At 37.0% G+C, this 14,028-nt stretch overlaps 1 protein-coding gene across 1 annotated transcript in view; it reads left to right on the top strand.

The window, feature by feature from the left end:
• The window catches only part of LOC141279616 (diacylglycerol kinase beta-like), a 138,666-nt gene that overhangs the window by 84,166 nt on the left and 40,472 nt on the right, over positions 1–14,028 (top strand). The window contains exon 2 of the mRNA XM_073810160.1: positions 9,823–9,899. Coding sequence (XP_073666261.1) covers positions 9,823–9,899 — 77 coding nt within the window. The remainder of the gene's footprint in view (positions 1–9,822; positions 9,900–14,028) is intronic.

Consider the following 14,028-nt stretch of genomic DNA (forward strand, 5'->3'; position numbering starts at 1 on the left):
GCGTGCGGGCTTTCTCTAGTTGCGGCGAGAGGGGGCTACTCTTCATTGCAGTGCATGGGCTTCTCATTGCGGAGGCTTCTCTTGTTGTGGAGCATGGGCTCTAGGTGCACAGGCTTCAGTGGCTGTTGCACACAGGCTCAGTAGTTGTGGCTCGCGGGCTCTAGAGCGCAGGCTCAGTAGTTGTGGCGCTCGGGCTTAGTTGCTCAGTGGCATGTGGGATCTTCCCGGACCAGGGCTTGAACCCGTGTCCCCTGCATTGGCAGGTGGATTCTTAACCCCTGCACCATCGGGCAAGTCCTAAAATTCTTAATTAAAATTGTTTTCCGTATCAACTTTTTGTTATTGTATAGATGAGTGGCTCAAATGAGCGCATATATTTTCCTGGTGAATTTCCTATACATTACAATATGCATGCAATATAAATTATTTCACGGGTTCTTAGGACAGTGTCCAGCTGGCTTAGGTTTATTAACAAAATTCTCAGATATTTTGTTTATCTAAGATTCACTCCTACAGATATTTTGTCCAAGGCATTGCAGTAGATGCACACATCAAAAGGTTAAGCATAGGTAGATGAAGAAGGGGAAAAATAATAGCAAACGCATAAAAGTGTTTTAAGGACTAGTCGTTTAAGAGTATTATCAGCAAATAATGATATTAAAAGGAGAAAGGAGATTTTCTTCATGGTCTCAGGTCAAGTTATTCTGGAGTTAAATAGTTGTCTTTCCAGGTAAATAGACGTAGCTAGCTACTGCAATGTGTATAGCCCTTTTCTGGAAGATATTATGGCCGTTGTCTTTTCAAGTTAACAATGATCCCAAGAACTTGCAAGAACACGTGGAGAGGAAACTTATACTAAGGACACGTGAAGAGCTTATTTTACATCTTTTCCTAGTGTAGTTGTATCATTAGAATATTCTTCCTAGGGTGTATTTTAAAATCCAAGTGTATAGATTTCAACTAGCCTATAAAGTGCTACAGTGTGACTATTTTTTAACAATAGTTACTTCTTTTTTCAGTCTCTTGGTCGTTTTATTAAAATTTTCACGCAAGTAGATGTGAACTTCTGTCTCTTGATGACTAGTTCTCCAAATGTTTTATTCTATACTGCTGTAGGTGTTTCTTTTCTGCTGCTGACTACAATTTAAGTAGAGCATCTTCTGTATCACCTGAGGAATTGCATTAATAGCAATGTCAACTTCTGGAATTTCAAAATACTATTTTTTGCCATTGTGACTGGAGGTGAGAGTAGAAAAATTTTTATATAAAATGTTCTAATAAGTTTTTGTTTCCCTGATAGAAGCCCACTGAGCAACAACCAGACAAAATATATATACATATATAGGAAAATGTAGCAGGAAAAATTTGCTGATTAACTCTCAGTTTCTTTGTGTATCTTTTTTAAGAATCAGAGCAATGGTTAATTCAACCTTACCTGAATATGAGAATCATGTGAGGAGCTTTTTAAAAATCCTTATGTCTGAGATCCACCCCAGACCAATGCAATCTGTATCACTGTGTTTTGGGCCCAGGCATCAGTGTATTTTAAAAATCACTCAGGTGATCGTAAGATGGATCCAGGTTTGAGTACCTCTGGTTTAAAAACACAACTGTTTTGGTTAGACAAAGATAAAGCTCTTTTGCTAATTTTAAGTACTATATATAGCTAAGGGAAATGTTAATGATCAAATTTAATTTTGTATCATTTACAGATGGTCCTCAACTTACGATGGGTTAATTTAATGATTTTTTGACTTTATGGTGGTGCAAAAGAAATATATTTTCGATAGAAACTATACTTTGAATTTTAGATTTTGATCTCTTTCCAGGCCAGCCATATGTAGTACGTTACTCTCTCATGATGCCAGGTAGCAGCAGTAAGCGGTAGCTCTCAGTCAGCCATGGGATTGCAAGGGTTAACAACCCATGTACTTAGAACCATTCTCTACGCATACAACCATTCTCTTTTTCACTTTCGGTAAATATTCAATAAATTACATGAGATATTCAATACTTCACTATTAAATTGTTTTTGCGTTTGATGATTTTGCCCAGTCATACGTTAATGTAAATGTTATGAGCACATCTTCATTAGGCTATGCTGTGCTATGATGTTGGCTAGGTTGGGTGTATTCAATGCGTTTGTTTGTTTGTTTTTTGCGGTTCGCGGGCCTCTCACTGTTGTGGCCTCTCCCGTTGCGGAGCACAGGCTCCGGACGCGCAGGCTCAGCGGCCACGGCTCACGGGCCCAGCCGCTCCGTGGCATGTGGGATCTTCCCGCACCGGGGCACGAACCCGTGTCACCTGCATCGGCAGGCAGACTCTCAACCACTGCGCCACCAGGGAAGCCCTTCAATGCGTTTTTGAGTTATGGTATTTTCAGCTTATGTTGGGTTTATTAGGACGTTACCCCATTGTAAGTTGAGGAAGATCTGTGCTCATATGTTATGCACATGAATGCTAGTTCAATATTTATATTAGAAAAGTCTCTTCTTTAAAACAGTTGCAGCTAACACAACCCTATTACTACAGGGTTAAAACAGCCACTGCAGAGATGCTTCTGACTGGGCACAGGAAAGATTTCTAGGCCACAAATATCCTTTGTGATAAGGGGAAAAAAGTCTCTGCTAGGGAGTCTAGATTTTGAAGGAAACTTTTGAAATCACTCAGTTAAGAGAAGTAAAAGATGACTTTTCCATGGTCCCATGTAACATGAAGATTAAAGGCATTGGTAGCCTCTCTCAAGTTGTCAAAGCTCTCAGTTTTCCCTGGAAACCCAATGTCCTCACTGAAACAGGGACCCATGGCACTGTTTACTTTGGCAGATAAAGAACAAGATTATTGGGCTTCCCTTGTGGCGCAGTGGTTGAGAGTCCGCCTGCCGATGCAGGGGACGCAGGTTCGTGCCCCGGTCCGGGAAGATCCCACATGCCACGGAGCGGCTGGGCGTGTGAGCCATGGCCGCTGGGCCTGCGCGTCCGGAGCCTCCGCTCCGCAATGGGAGAGGCCACAACAGTGAGAGGCTTGCGTACTGCAAAAAAAAAAAAAAAAAAAGGACAAGATTATTAATCTACAGTCAGTTCTTTAAAAACTTGTTATTTTTAAAAATGACAAATTAATTTTATAAGTCTGATAGTCTTGTTGTTAACCATTGGAATAGAATAATCTTCTCACAGTGGCTATGACTGTTATTTGGGTGGTAAAACTACTCCCTGCCACCATCATGTGTCCCCAGGGTGAGACACTGGGGACTTGCCTTTCCAAAAGGCTCTTCAGGATCAGTAGATGGGTCCGATCCAGGCTCCTCTCAAATTACTGCCTCTGCCCTTGGTCTCAGAGCATGTGAAGATTTTGCTTTTGCCCTTTAAGAGCAGCGTCTCTGTTTCCTAAAGCCCTTCTGTTCTCCTGAATGCCAGTCCCTCTAGCCTTCAAAGCCAGATGTTCGGCTTTCTGCTGCAGGGCTCTCGGGCTGGGGAGCTTGTTGTGGGACCCCTCACTCCTCGGGGGGAACCTCTGCAATTGTGATTGCCTTCCAGTTTGTTGTTCTTGACTATACCACATTTCCATCCCTCCCACAGTTTTGTGGTTCCTTCTTTATATCTTTAGTTGTAGAAGATCTTTTCTGCTATTCTTCAGGTCATTCTCATTATAGTTGCTCTGTAAATAGTTGTAATTTTGCTGTGCCCATGGGAGGCGATGAGCTCAGAATCTTTCTCTCCACTATCTTGACCCCTCCTGTTATATTTCTTGTATACATAGAAGATATATCCTTCATCTGTTAATTTAAGTCGGTAAAAAAGCAAGAGAATATTTCCATGTACTAGAAAAATAAGTGATAAAATTCTCTGGACTAACTTAACAAAAGTCATGGACTCCAAAGAAGAAGACTTGGCTGTAATGGAAAATTCTATTCGTTCTTTTTCTAACATAAAGAGACCAGATTTATGTCATATACAAGAATTTGGATCAGTACGTTAATCTCTTATCTGTGTGATTTTTGAATAAATAATGACTTCTTTAACCTTGATTTTATGTTTTAAATGGGGAGAAAGTTTGATGAAGTCATAAGGTAATTTTGAGTTTTCTTTCTTTTTTTTTTTTTTTTTTTGTGGTACGTGGGCCTCTCACTGTTGTGGCCTCTCCCGTTGTGGAGCACAGGCTCCGGATGCACAGGCTCAGCTGCCATGGCTCACGGGCCTAGCCGCTCCGCAGCATGTGGGATCATCCCGGACCGGGGCACGAACCCGTGTCCCCTGAATCGGCAGGCAGACTCTCAACCACTGCGCCACCAGGGAAGCCCAATTTTGAGTTTTAAATGGCATAAGAAGATCAAACACTTTGCAATCTCCAAAACACTCTACAGATGCAAACTTTAATTCATAGTGTTAACAGTACTCAATGCATAAATCGAGTATAGATTCTAAGAGAATTATTATGAGGAGTTCCACACAGGGCTAATTGCTGTCTGCTGTAGTTGAAGGTGGTCCTGAGAAGTTTTGCAGACAAGGTGGCAGGTAAACTATGGCATATATTATGCTTCAACTTCATTTGACATTGAAGGGAATGCTGGGCAAAAAGAACATAATGAGAAAAGGAAGGACTCTGGAATCATGAGATACCGTGGGAATTGGATGTCTATATATTGAATTGTAAATAAGGAAGGCACAGAAAATAAATATCTGTAGGTACGTTTGGACCACATTTTGAGACATCTATGATGCCAATTGTGCTTCAATTCAAAGACAAAAGGAAATATTGAATGATGATGATGTGTTTGAAGTCTGTTTAGGATGGAACAAAGGAACAGGAATCTACTGGGCACTAGACACTTTGCTAGACACAGTATTTCAAGGTCTGTATCATTATTCCAATTTCAAGTATTAGAAAACTGAGCCACAGAGAGTTTAAATATATGCCCAGGGACATTCAGCCAAGAGTTCTGGAGCCAAGACTCAAATCCAAATTTATCTGGCTTTACATCTTTCCATTACTCCATGGGGCCTTTGCAATTAATCTGACAAACACATGTTGAGTTTTTTGGAATAAAAAAGCAAAGAGGCAGTAAAATCACAAGGGAAGCTTATTCAAGATGCAACAGACACCTAAAGAGATAGGAAGGAAACTAAAAGTGTTCTATTTTTTTATGTAGCATTTTTTGGGACCCATTAGCTTGATTCTTCTATTTTCTAATCATTGCCAAATACACTTTTCAATTTATTTTTATGTCAGAATTATATGAAAGGATTTAAATTTTCCTTGAAAATCATGTACACATTCAGAATATTCCTAACTGAACATTTCTGAAACGTAGCTACTTTAACTCTCATGGCATTGGATATTATGTGACTCAGCCAGACATGAGGGGATTCACAGGGAGCGAGTACTTCAGAGGACCTCTGGGACGACTCATGCACTAGAGCAGGTGCTAGAAAGACAAGCCAGAATCTCCTCTCTCAATCCCCAGGTAGATTTCCTCCATTTCAGCATATATCAAAAGTGTTTGCTCAACAGAATTACTCCTGCTTTTGGGCTTACTACCACCTTACTTTTTAGATGATGCTGAGAGTGATGGAAAAGACAACCTAAAATGACCCTGTTCTCTTTGTTGTGGTTAATAACATTAAGTTACTTCCTCGTAAGATGGTTATGCTAGTCAGAAGGCAGCCATTGGTATCCAGTGTTCTTCGCTAAGTTTTCTGCCCTAGTAGCCAAGGCAAGCATTGTTGACTCTGGAATTAGCCCTCTATTTCAGAATTGCCTCATCATGATCCTCCTTTGCTTTCTAGGAGACCCAGTAGTTTGTGCTGAGCATCTGTCCTAATCCCTTATCCCAAGGGTTAAAGCAGCTGTTTTAACCTGGCTGCCTGGCATTTCAGTTGCCAATCTTTTTTGGAAGCCGGACCTTTGTCCCATTACAAATACGTATTAGCAGTGAATTGATCTCCCAGTTCACAGCTGCCTGCCTGTCTGGCTTCCTGCTTGGATTTCTCAGCCCAGAATCTGTCACTGTGCTCTCATACTTGAAGTTCCAATATTAGCTCAAATATGACTGGAACTATGTCTTTCACTCAACTACTATCTATTCATCTAGGTGTCACTTCCTTGGTATGTCTTGTACTAGAGGGTAGGTTGGACATAGTTATGCATCCTTTCTTCTCTTTGCTGCCCCAGTGTACTTTTGCTTTTGTTTTTTGGCCAAGCCATGTGGTTTGTGGGACCTTAGTTCCCGTACCAAAGATCAAATCCATGCCCCTTGCAGTGGAAGCACAATGTTCCACCCACTGGGCTGCTGGGAATTCCCGCCCAATGTTTTGCACAGACAGTTGATTATAATCAAAAGTTAGGAATGTTTATGTTGATAGGTAATAGGAACAAATCCAGAAAAGCAACTGAGTTACAAAATAAGTAAGTGGGTGTTCCTATAAAGATACTAGAACACAGCAGTAGGTATTTCACAATCCAGTGCAATTTGGGAATCCAAACAGATATGTAGACAGTTTACATAAGGGAATTCTGTTTAAATAATACAGGGCTAAGGCAAGATATCTGGAACCCTCTGATATTCCATGTACAATCTCCATCTATAGAAGATTGGCTGGAAAAGTCAAGACTTTAGTCTCAGGGAGGTTGGACCCAAAAAGTTTACTGGGACATGAATAGAAGAGCAAGATAAGGCTCCAGGTTCTAAACTAGATTGTGAAGTGGGAATTGGATTGTGGGTAAACTTCAGATGTCAAGATGTTAAAAATGGAACTTGAGAATTGGAAAAGGAGCAAGTTGAGTTGATGGTGATTCATCTGAATATGAATCAGAGCTTCTTAAATTGTCCCAGACCAAGATCATCACTGAGCCTCAGCTCATGGAAAATGCAGTCACAGAAATAGAGATTTTGGCTCTTAATTCATTAATTTATTCCTAGCGGTCTCCCACTAAGAATATTCCAGTGTAAACTATGACCAGTAAACTGTTAAAAAGTGACGTGAATAATTTTGAAGGCTGTTGCTTTCTCCAGGGCATTTATAAATGATTACTGATTGTGTATTCCTATGCATATGTGAAATGAAAAGCCCATCTTCAGGTGGTATCTGTGAAGTTCTGTGGAAGTCCTGTGTATAAGAAACCAAATTTTTCTTCTTCCCCTTCAGTTTTATCATGGAGCCAAGCTATGGTTAAAATAGTCTATTGGGATATATTATTCCAGAATTTACACATCTATATATGTATGTCTCTGTAGGTACGTACAGAAGGGTCTGAATCTACATCTATAAACAAGAGGAAGTAAAAGGTGTTTTGCTAACTTAGAATAGTGCTTTATCATCCCCAGAGAAGGATTTGGGAGTAAGGAGTCAGCTTCATGTCTCTTTTTAATACAGCACCTGGTCTCTGAAGTAGTATAAGTTTCTGTCAAGGTGCACATCAAAGCAATTACTGTAATTTGTTGTATTTTAGGAATAGCTGTGATTATTTCAATCCCAATATTTATTGCAATTCTATTGTTTCAGCCTTGTAATAAATTGAATGCTGTGCAAAAATGAAAATGTGCATTGTCTTCCATAGGGAAACCTTCAATTTAGCAAGGGACACAGAATAACAAATAAACCTTGATCACAGTATTGAAAGTGCTGGCAAGATATGTAATGAAAAATATTTATATATAGGAATCTGTACGGGCTTCAAGCACGTTATAGTGTGCGCACACACACACACACACACAGACGCACACACACCCAGAGAATCTCAACAAAAAGACAAACAACCCAGTTAAAAAATGGTCCAATGGCCAATAAGCACGTGAAGAAGTGTTCAAGATCATTAGTCATTAGTAAATGACTACTCAAGTGCAAATCAAAACCATTTTATATCCATAGGATGGCTTTAATTAAAAAACTAAAAAATAACAAGTATTGGCAAAGATACAGAAAAACTGGAACCCTCAGACGTTGCTGATAGTAATGTAAAATAGTACAGCCCTGTGAAAATCTGTTTGGCAGTTCCTCAAAACGTTAAACATAGAAATACCATATGACCCAGCAATTCTCCTCTTAGGCATATACCCAAGAGAACTGAAGCACATATTTGAACAAAAACATGTATACGCTAATGTTCATAGCATCATTATTCATGGAAACAACTCAAATGCACATCAGCTGATGAATGAATAAGCAAAATGTGGTATATTCATAAAATGGAATATTTTTTACCTGTAAAGAGGAATGAACTACTGACACATGCTACAACATACATTAAGTTTATGCTAAGTGAAAGAAGTCAAACACAAAGACAATACATTATATAATTCCATTTGTATGAAAAGTCCAGGGTTTTGGGGTTTCTTTTGGGGATGAAGAAAATGTTCTGGAAACAGATAGTGGTGATGGTTGCACAGCATTGTGAATATACTAATGAACCACTGAATTGTATACTTTAAAATGGTTATTAAAGTGGTAAATTTATGTTGTGTGAATTTTATCACAATAAAAAAATACAGTCACATACATATAAAACTAAACAGAATTTGCGGTATAAAGAAACAAATTTATAAATACAAATGAAAGTATAATTTATAAAATACAGGCATGATGCATTTGATGGGCGTCTAAGAGTGAATTTTTAAAGAGTATTTCAAAAGCTCATTTGTAAATTAGTTTTTTGGGAACTGGAACTTGTTTTATGATGATTCAAAAATCACTGAGTCTTAGGAGGTAGTCAGGAAAGATTATATTCAAATGCTAGGAAATAATATCCGTGCCCTGTTTCCTAATAGGAAACTAAAAATCTTTTATTTCCCACATTTTAATTTCAAGCTGTTTTTATCACTGTTATTTAAACTGATTGAGTATTTAAATGACAGCAGTATTTGTTAGGTGTTGTTTTCCTCTCATTTAAATATATAATTCTGAGATTTCTTAGTGAAAATTATACTTTGATAACTATGAGAACATTATGTTAGTAGATTGAATACATATATTTTATTATATTTATATATAATTTTTAAGTCTCATAATATTGTGTTCTTCCATGACATTATTTCATGCATTAATTCAAGATTCTTTTGTTACCATCTTAATATGATGAAACTCCTGAAAATTATAAAGATTTTGACAAAACATAATTTAAAATACTTTTCATAACATATCTAAACTTTTTTCTTAATTGATATAAAATAAGTTGAACTTTATGTATGTTTAGAAAATTCTCTCTGAAAATGCCTGCAAAATACTAAGATCTATAGTTTGCCTCTGAATGGATTCTATTTTTCTTATTTATTCAGCAGGGCTATTATTAGTTAATAGACTAATTCTTGAAAAATGCACTGTGTATTGTTAAGTTTAACAAAGAATACCTATTTTTTTTTAAAAAACGAAGACTATTTCATTAATTTAGAAGTTATGTTATCAAAAGAAACAGGGAAGAAGCATACTACCTATTCATTTATTTGCACATTAGTTTGTATAAACTAGGCAGTGTCCCCATTCTTGGTCAAAACATACTTTTTCCTGTTTGTTTGGGTTTTTTTTGGTCCTGCAGTGCAGCTTGCGGGATTTTAGTTCCCTGATCAGGGATTGAACCTGGCCCCGGGCCGTGAAAGCACCGAGTGCTAACCACTGGACTGCCAGGGAGTTCCCCTGTTTCTTTTCTTGTGATTGCCTTTTCCAATTAGATAGCCCTTCAAAAATGGTAAAGAACATTTTGCATGTTTGTCTTAAAATTTAATTAATCTGGTGATATTTATTTATATTTTAAGAAGTCTTTGTTTCTGGACTGTATTATATAACCACAGTAGCATATATAAATAATTTGTGTGTTTTCTATTTCTTACAGATTCTACAAAGAAATTAAAAGATGTTCTTGAAGAATTCCATGGTAATGGTGTGCTTGCAAAGTATAATCCTGAAGGGGTAAAAACCTTTTTTCTTTATTTAAGTTTCATATAGATGTTTGGAGGAGAGATTTCTTAATAAAGAGTCCTTGGAAATAGATATTCATATACAAAATGAAATTCATAATGAAATGCTATTCTGGAAGATACATTAAATGGTGTACTACTTTTTTCACCCAAAAGCAGTTTTCTAATGAAAAGAACATTTCTATATTGTGTGCTTGGAAGTGTATAGATTATTTATAATACATGCTAGGTTCTTTTCCTAAAAGTCAGGAAACAGTTTTAGATAGAACGGGAGAGAAAGTGTGTCTGACTCTCACTCTATGACCTACAGATGTTAACCCCAAATGAACATTGGCATGGGGCAGGCAGTATTCCCTTGACTGAAGAAAGATTCCGTGATGGATATAAGTGGTCTCTTACTTTAAAGAGCAGGCTTGGATACAAAGAGAGGAATTTTTTCTCCTTATCTTGTTTTAGCCTGTTACCAATAAGCTTATGAATGTCTCCCTATAAAAACTTTATGTCCTGTCAATTGCTTTGAAGCACCTTGCTTGAATGAATGTCTTTCCCTCCCTAATTATTTGTTAATAACCTTGTCTTTAACACAAGGTTAGCTGAGAAATGTTACATGTTAAACGTTTGATCATCATTGCTGTAAGTTCTTTTGCAGCTTCACCAAGTGACAGTTGGGTTGTATGGGAGCTAAAAGAAACTGCCCTTTGTAGAAGACTCTTTTGCCTGGATGTATTATCTAGCCATTCATTAGACAGATTTGTTTGCTGATGAAAACGTGATCTGTTTTTTGTTTTCATTACCATTGTGGTTTTGAATGTTTACAAAAGCACAGTTCTTGGATATCCTTAATATTTAACTTCTCTGGGATTCATAGAACTAATATTTTAGTCAAAACCGAATCTCTAAATTCTGACCTCAAAATGTTCATATTGTTTTATAATTTCCTTTTAGTATTTCCAGTACTTACTATTCTTACTCCAATATTTACTATTTTTCCTTCCATAGTTTTATTCTGTCTACATTCTGATACATAATTATACTTTTTAAAGCTCTTTAACCTAAGATTTATTTTCTTTTTAAAAAATAAAGTTAATGTTTAGTGCCTACAAATGATGCAGAAAATAGACAATTTAAAGCTACTCCCATTTGCCTATATCATGAGGGAAAAAAGCAGGCATCTGGCCTACATTTTCCTCACATTTCATTTTCCTAGATGCTTTAGAGTGAGAGAAAGAATGTTGGCAGATAAATTGGTAGAACTGAAAATCTCCAAGACCAAGAAAGCAGGGTTGGAAAGGTAAAAATGACAGCTTTACTGAATTGCTGTAAGACCCCAAAAATTCATTAATATTTACATTTCCCAATCATAGTTGAAAACATGCATGTTATCTAATCTACATACAGAGAGAAAAACAGTTTTTTCCCCCTAAAGATAGCTGTCGGCTATAAATTCAGTTGGAATGTGATCTTGTTTGCTTCAATTATTTCTTATTTAAAGGACTCTCAAGACTTAGTCTTACTGATATTATATGTTTCATGGGGATTATCAGTCACCATGTACTGGATTTATTGAGGTAATTACTAGATTCATTGTTAGACACACATATGATGTCAGCCTTTTCAATAATGTAATACCTCTCCATAAGTGCACAGGTCTGCTCTTGAAGTGCATTATTAAAATAATGAACAGTTGAGAAACAAAAAAGTTAGATCTCATTAAAACCCAAAAGTATTTCTAATTTAAGAGTGAAATCACTCTCAGATTTTAAAGCTGATAGGTATTTTCCCATCAGGAGAAAAATTTTAAGTCTTTATGAGTCTTTTAAACACTAGTATGTATTTTACAAAAGCCAATAGGAAATATTTAGGAATATTCAGTGTTTAGAAATAAATCTTTAAAGCCTAGAGATTCTGTTCAGTACATGCCTTCATCAAGTTTATAAAAGGTTACTTTAATAGTAGGAAATAATTCATACTGTCAACTCACATGTGCAGTTACCACTCTCTATTGACTGGTCAAGTTGAGCCCAAAGTAGGCATAGATGAGTGACTACCTAACTGATGTTCAGTTGTACAAGAAAAGTGATTAATCTAGTCTTGCTTTGGAGTAAATGACTAATACTTTGTTTTCTAAAATGGAGGTGGCTTGTATCATCCATATAAAATGTATTTACAAAGAGAAAACAACCTAAATATCTTTTAAAATTGCTTCTCCCCTTTACAAAGTAAAGCTGCTTAAATAGTAGATGCATTATTTTTCTTATGATTCACTTGAACTACTGAATTATAAAAGCTCTGTGTATAAAAGCTTAATCCAATGAAAATGTGACCTGTTTAAGTCTATTTGAATAGAGGAGAAATACTGTGTAATATATGGATGACTCATTTATTTTTAATTCCTATGAGGAAATAAATGACAGACTCATAAAATATAAATTTAAACAATGGCTTTAAAGATTCTTTAAGAATAAAAACTTGAGAAAGGTGTTGAGATAACCAAACAAATATGATTATAAAGTTTTTAAGTAAAGAAACTCATCTTGAGAAAAGTAAAATGGGGCTTCCCTGGTGGCGCAGTGGTTGAGAGTCCGCCTGCCGATGCAGGGGACACGGGTTCGTGCCCCGGTCCGGGAAGATCCCACATGCCGTGGAGCGGCTGGGCCCGTGAGCCATGGCCGCTGAGCCTGCGTGTCCGGAGCCTGTGCTCCACGACGGCAGGGGCCACAGCAGTGAGAGGCCCGCGTACGGCAAAAAAAAAAAAAAAAAAATGTAAAATGACTTTCCCAAGATTAACCATCTAGGTTTGTGACAATAACTGTAGTTAAAATCTGGTTGTCTGGGATCCCAGTCTAAGACATTTCCTCTTCACTTAATTGGCTAGGCCATTAGAATGAGAGGGAAGACCTGAGGAGATGAGAAGGATAAGGGGAAGGGAAAGGTATTTCACATGCACTGAATGACATTGCATGTCATTGCAAGCATTACATTGCTTCTGTAATGAGCATAGCATTGTTCCATTGCACATAATTATTACTGACTCATGCCCAACAAGGTAAGAGATACCTATTAGTTTCCACCTAATCTTATGTGGACAATATAAAGAATATGATTACAGGTAGATTGTAGTGGCCATCCAGTCCTTGTGAGAAGGTTCATAGGAAAACACACTCAGAACATCTCAGATGTAACTGATTCATGAGAGTCGTCGAATTTTATAGTATGAGAAAGAATCAGTTTGGCATTGCATATATAAATATTTTTTCCCTGGATTCCAAATTCCACACCAAATTATTTCATTGACATCTAAATAGATGGGAAGAAATTAAGCAGTGGCTTATGTATAGAAAGATATTTGTCTTTAAAGGGGTGGAGAGAGGCTGGGTATGTTATTCTAATAGAAGGAAATAGGAGTGGGGAATAAGTATAATCGCATTTATCTATTTTGTACTGTTATATTTTCACATTCTTCTCTGGAAGGTTTTAATTATACTGTATGTGTTATTCATTATTATCTCATGTCAATTAGAACTGTTTGCTTCTTACATTCTAAGATTGATTGATTCAGTGATTCTCACATTTTAGCTGGCATCAGAATCACCTGGGGGGTCTTCTTAAAACAGAGGTTGTTGCCTCCTCCCCTTAGTTTCTGGAATGGGGCTCAGAATTCTCTGTTTTTATCAGTTTCCCAGCTGATGCTGAAGCTGCTATTTTCGAACCACATTTTTAGACCCATGGATCTAGGGTCTGCTTTAAAATCAATCTGTAAACTTGACTTTTTAGTTAAATTATCAGCAATATGAGATGATAAGTATAAATTATCTTACCTTAACGCACGTATTCTTTCTTTCCTTGCATGCGCAGAAACAAGACATTCTTAAACAAGTAAGACATTTTCTTTTCTATTAAAATCTGTCTTTTCTTTCTTTATTCTGATGTGAGCTATGAATTTCTTATCCGTATCACTGAGCTATACTTCTGTGCCAATAAGATTCGTATAATATACAATATTAACTGTAATACTTATAAAGTTGTAAGTGACAGATATTTGTTTAAATTAAAGACTCAAATGGAGGAGCTAATACCTCAGTAGAATCAAAAAGGGTCCAGAGTGCCGGCTTCAGTTTTGG

Source organism: Tursiops truncatus, chromosome 9 (genome assembly GCF_011762595.2).
Source record: "Tursiops truncatus isolate mTurTru1 chromosome 9, mTurTru1.mat.Y, whole genome shotgun sequence".
NCBI classification, from domain to species: domain Eukaryota; kingdom Metazoa; phylum Chordata; class Mammalia; order Artiodactyla; family Delphinidae; genus Tursiops; species Tursiops truncatus.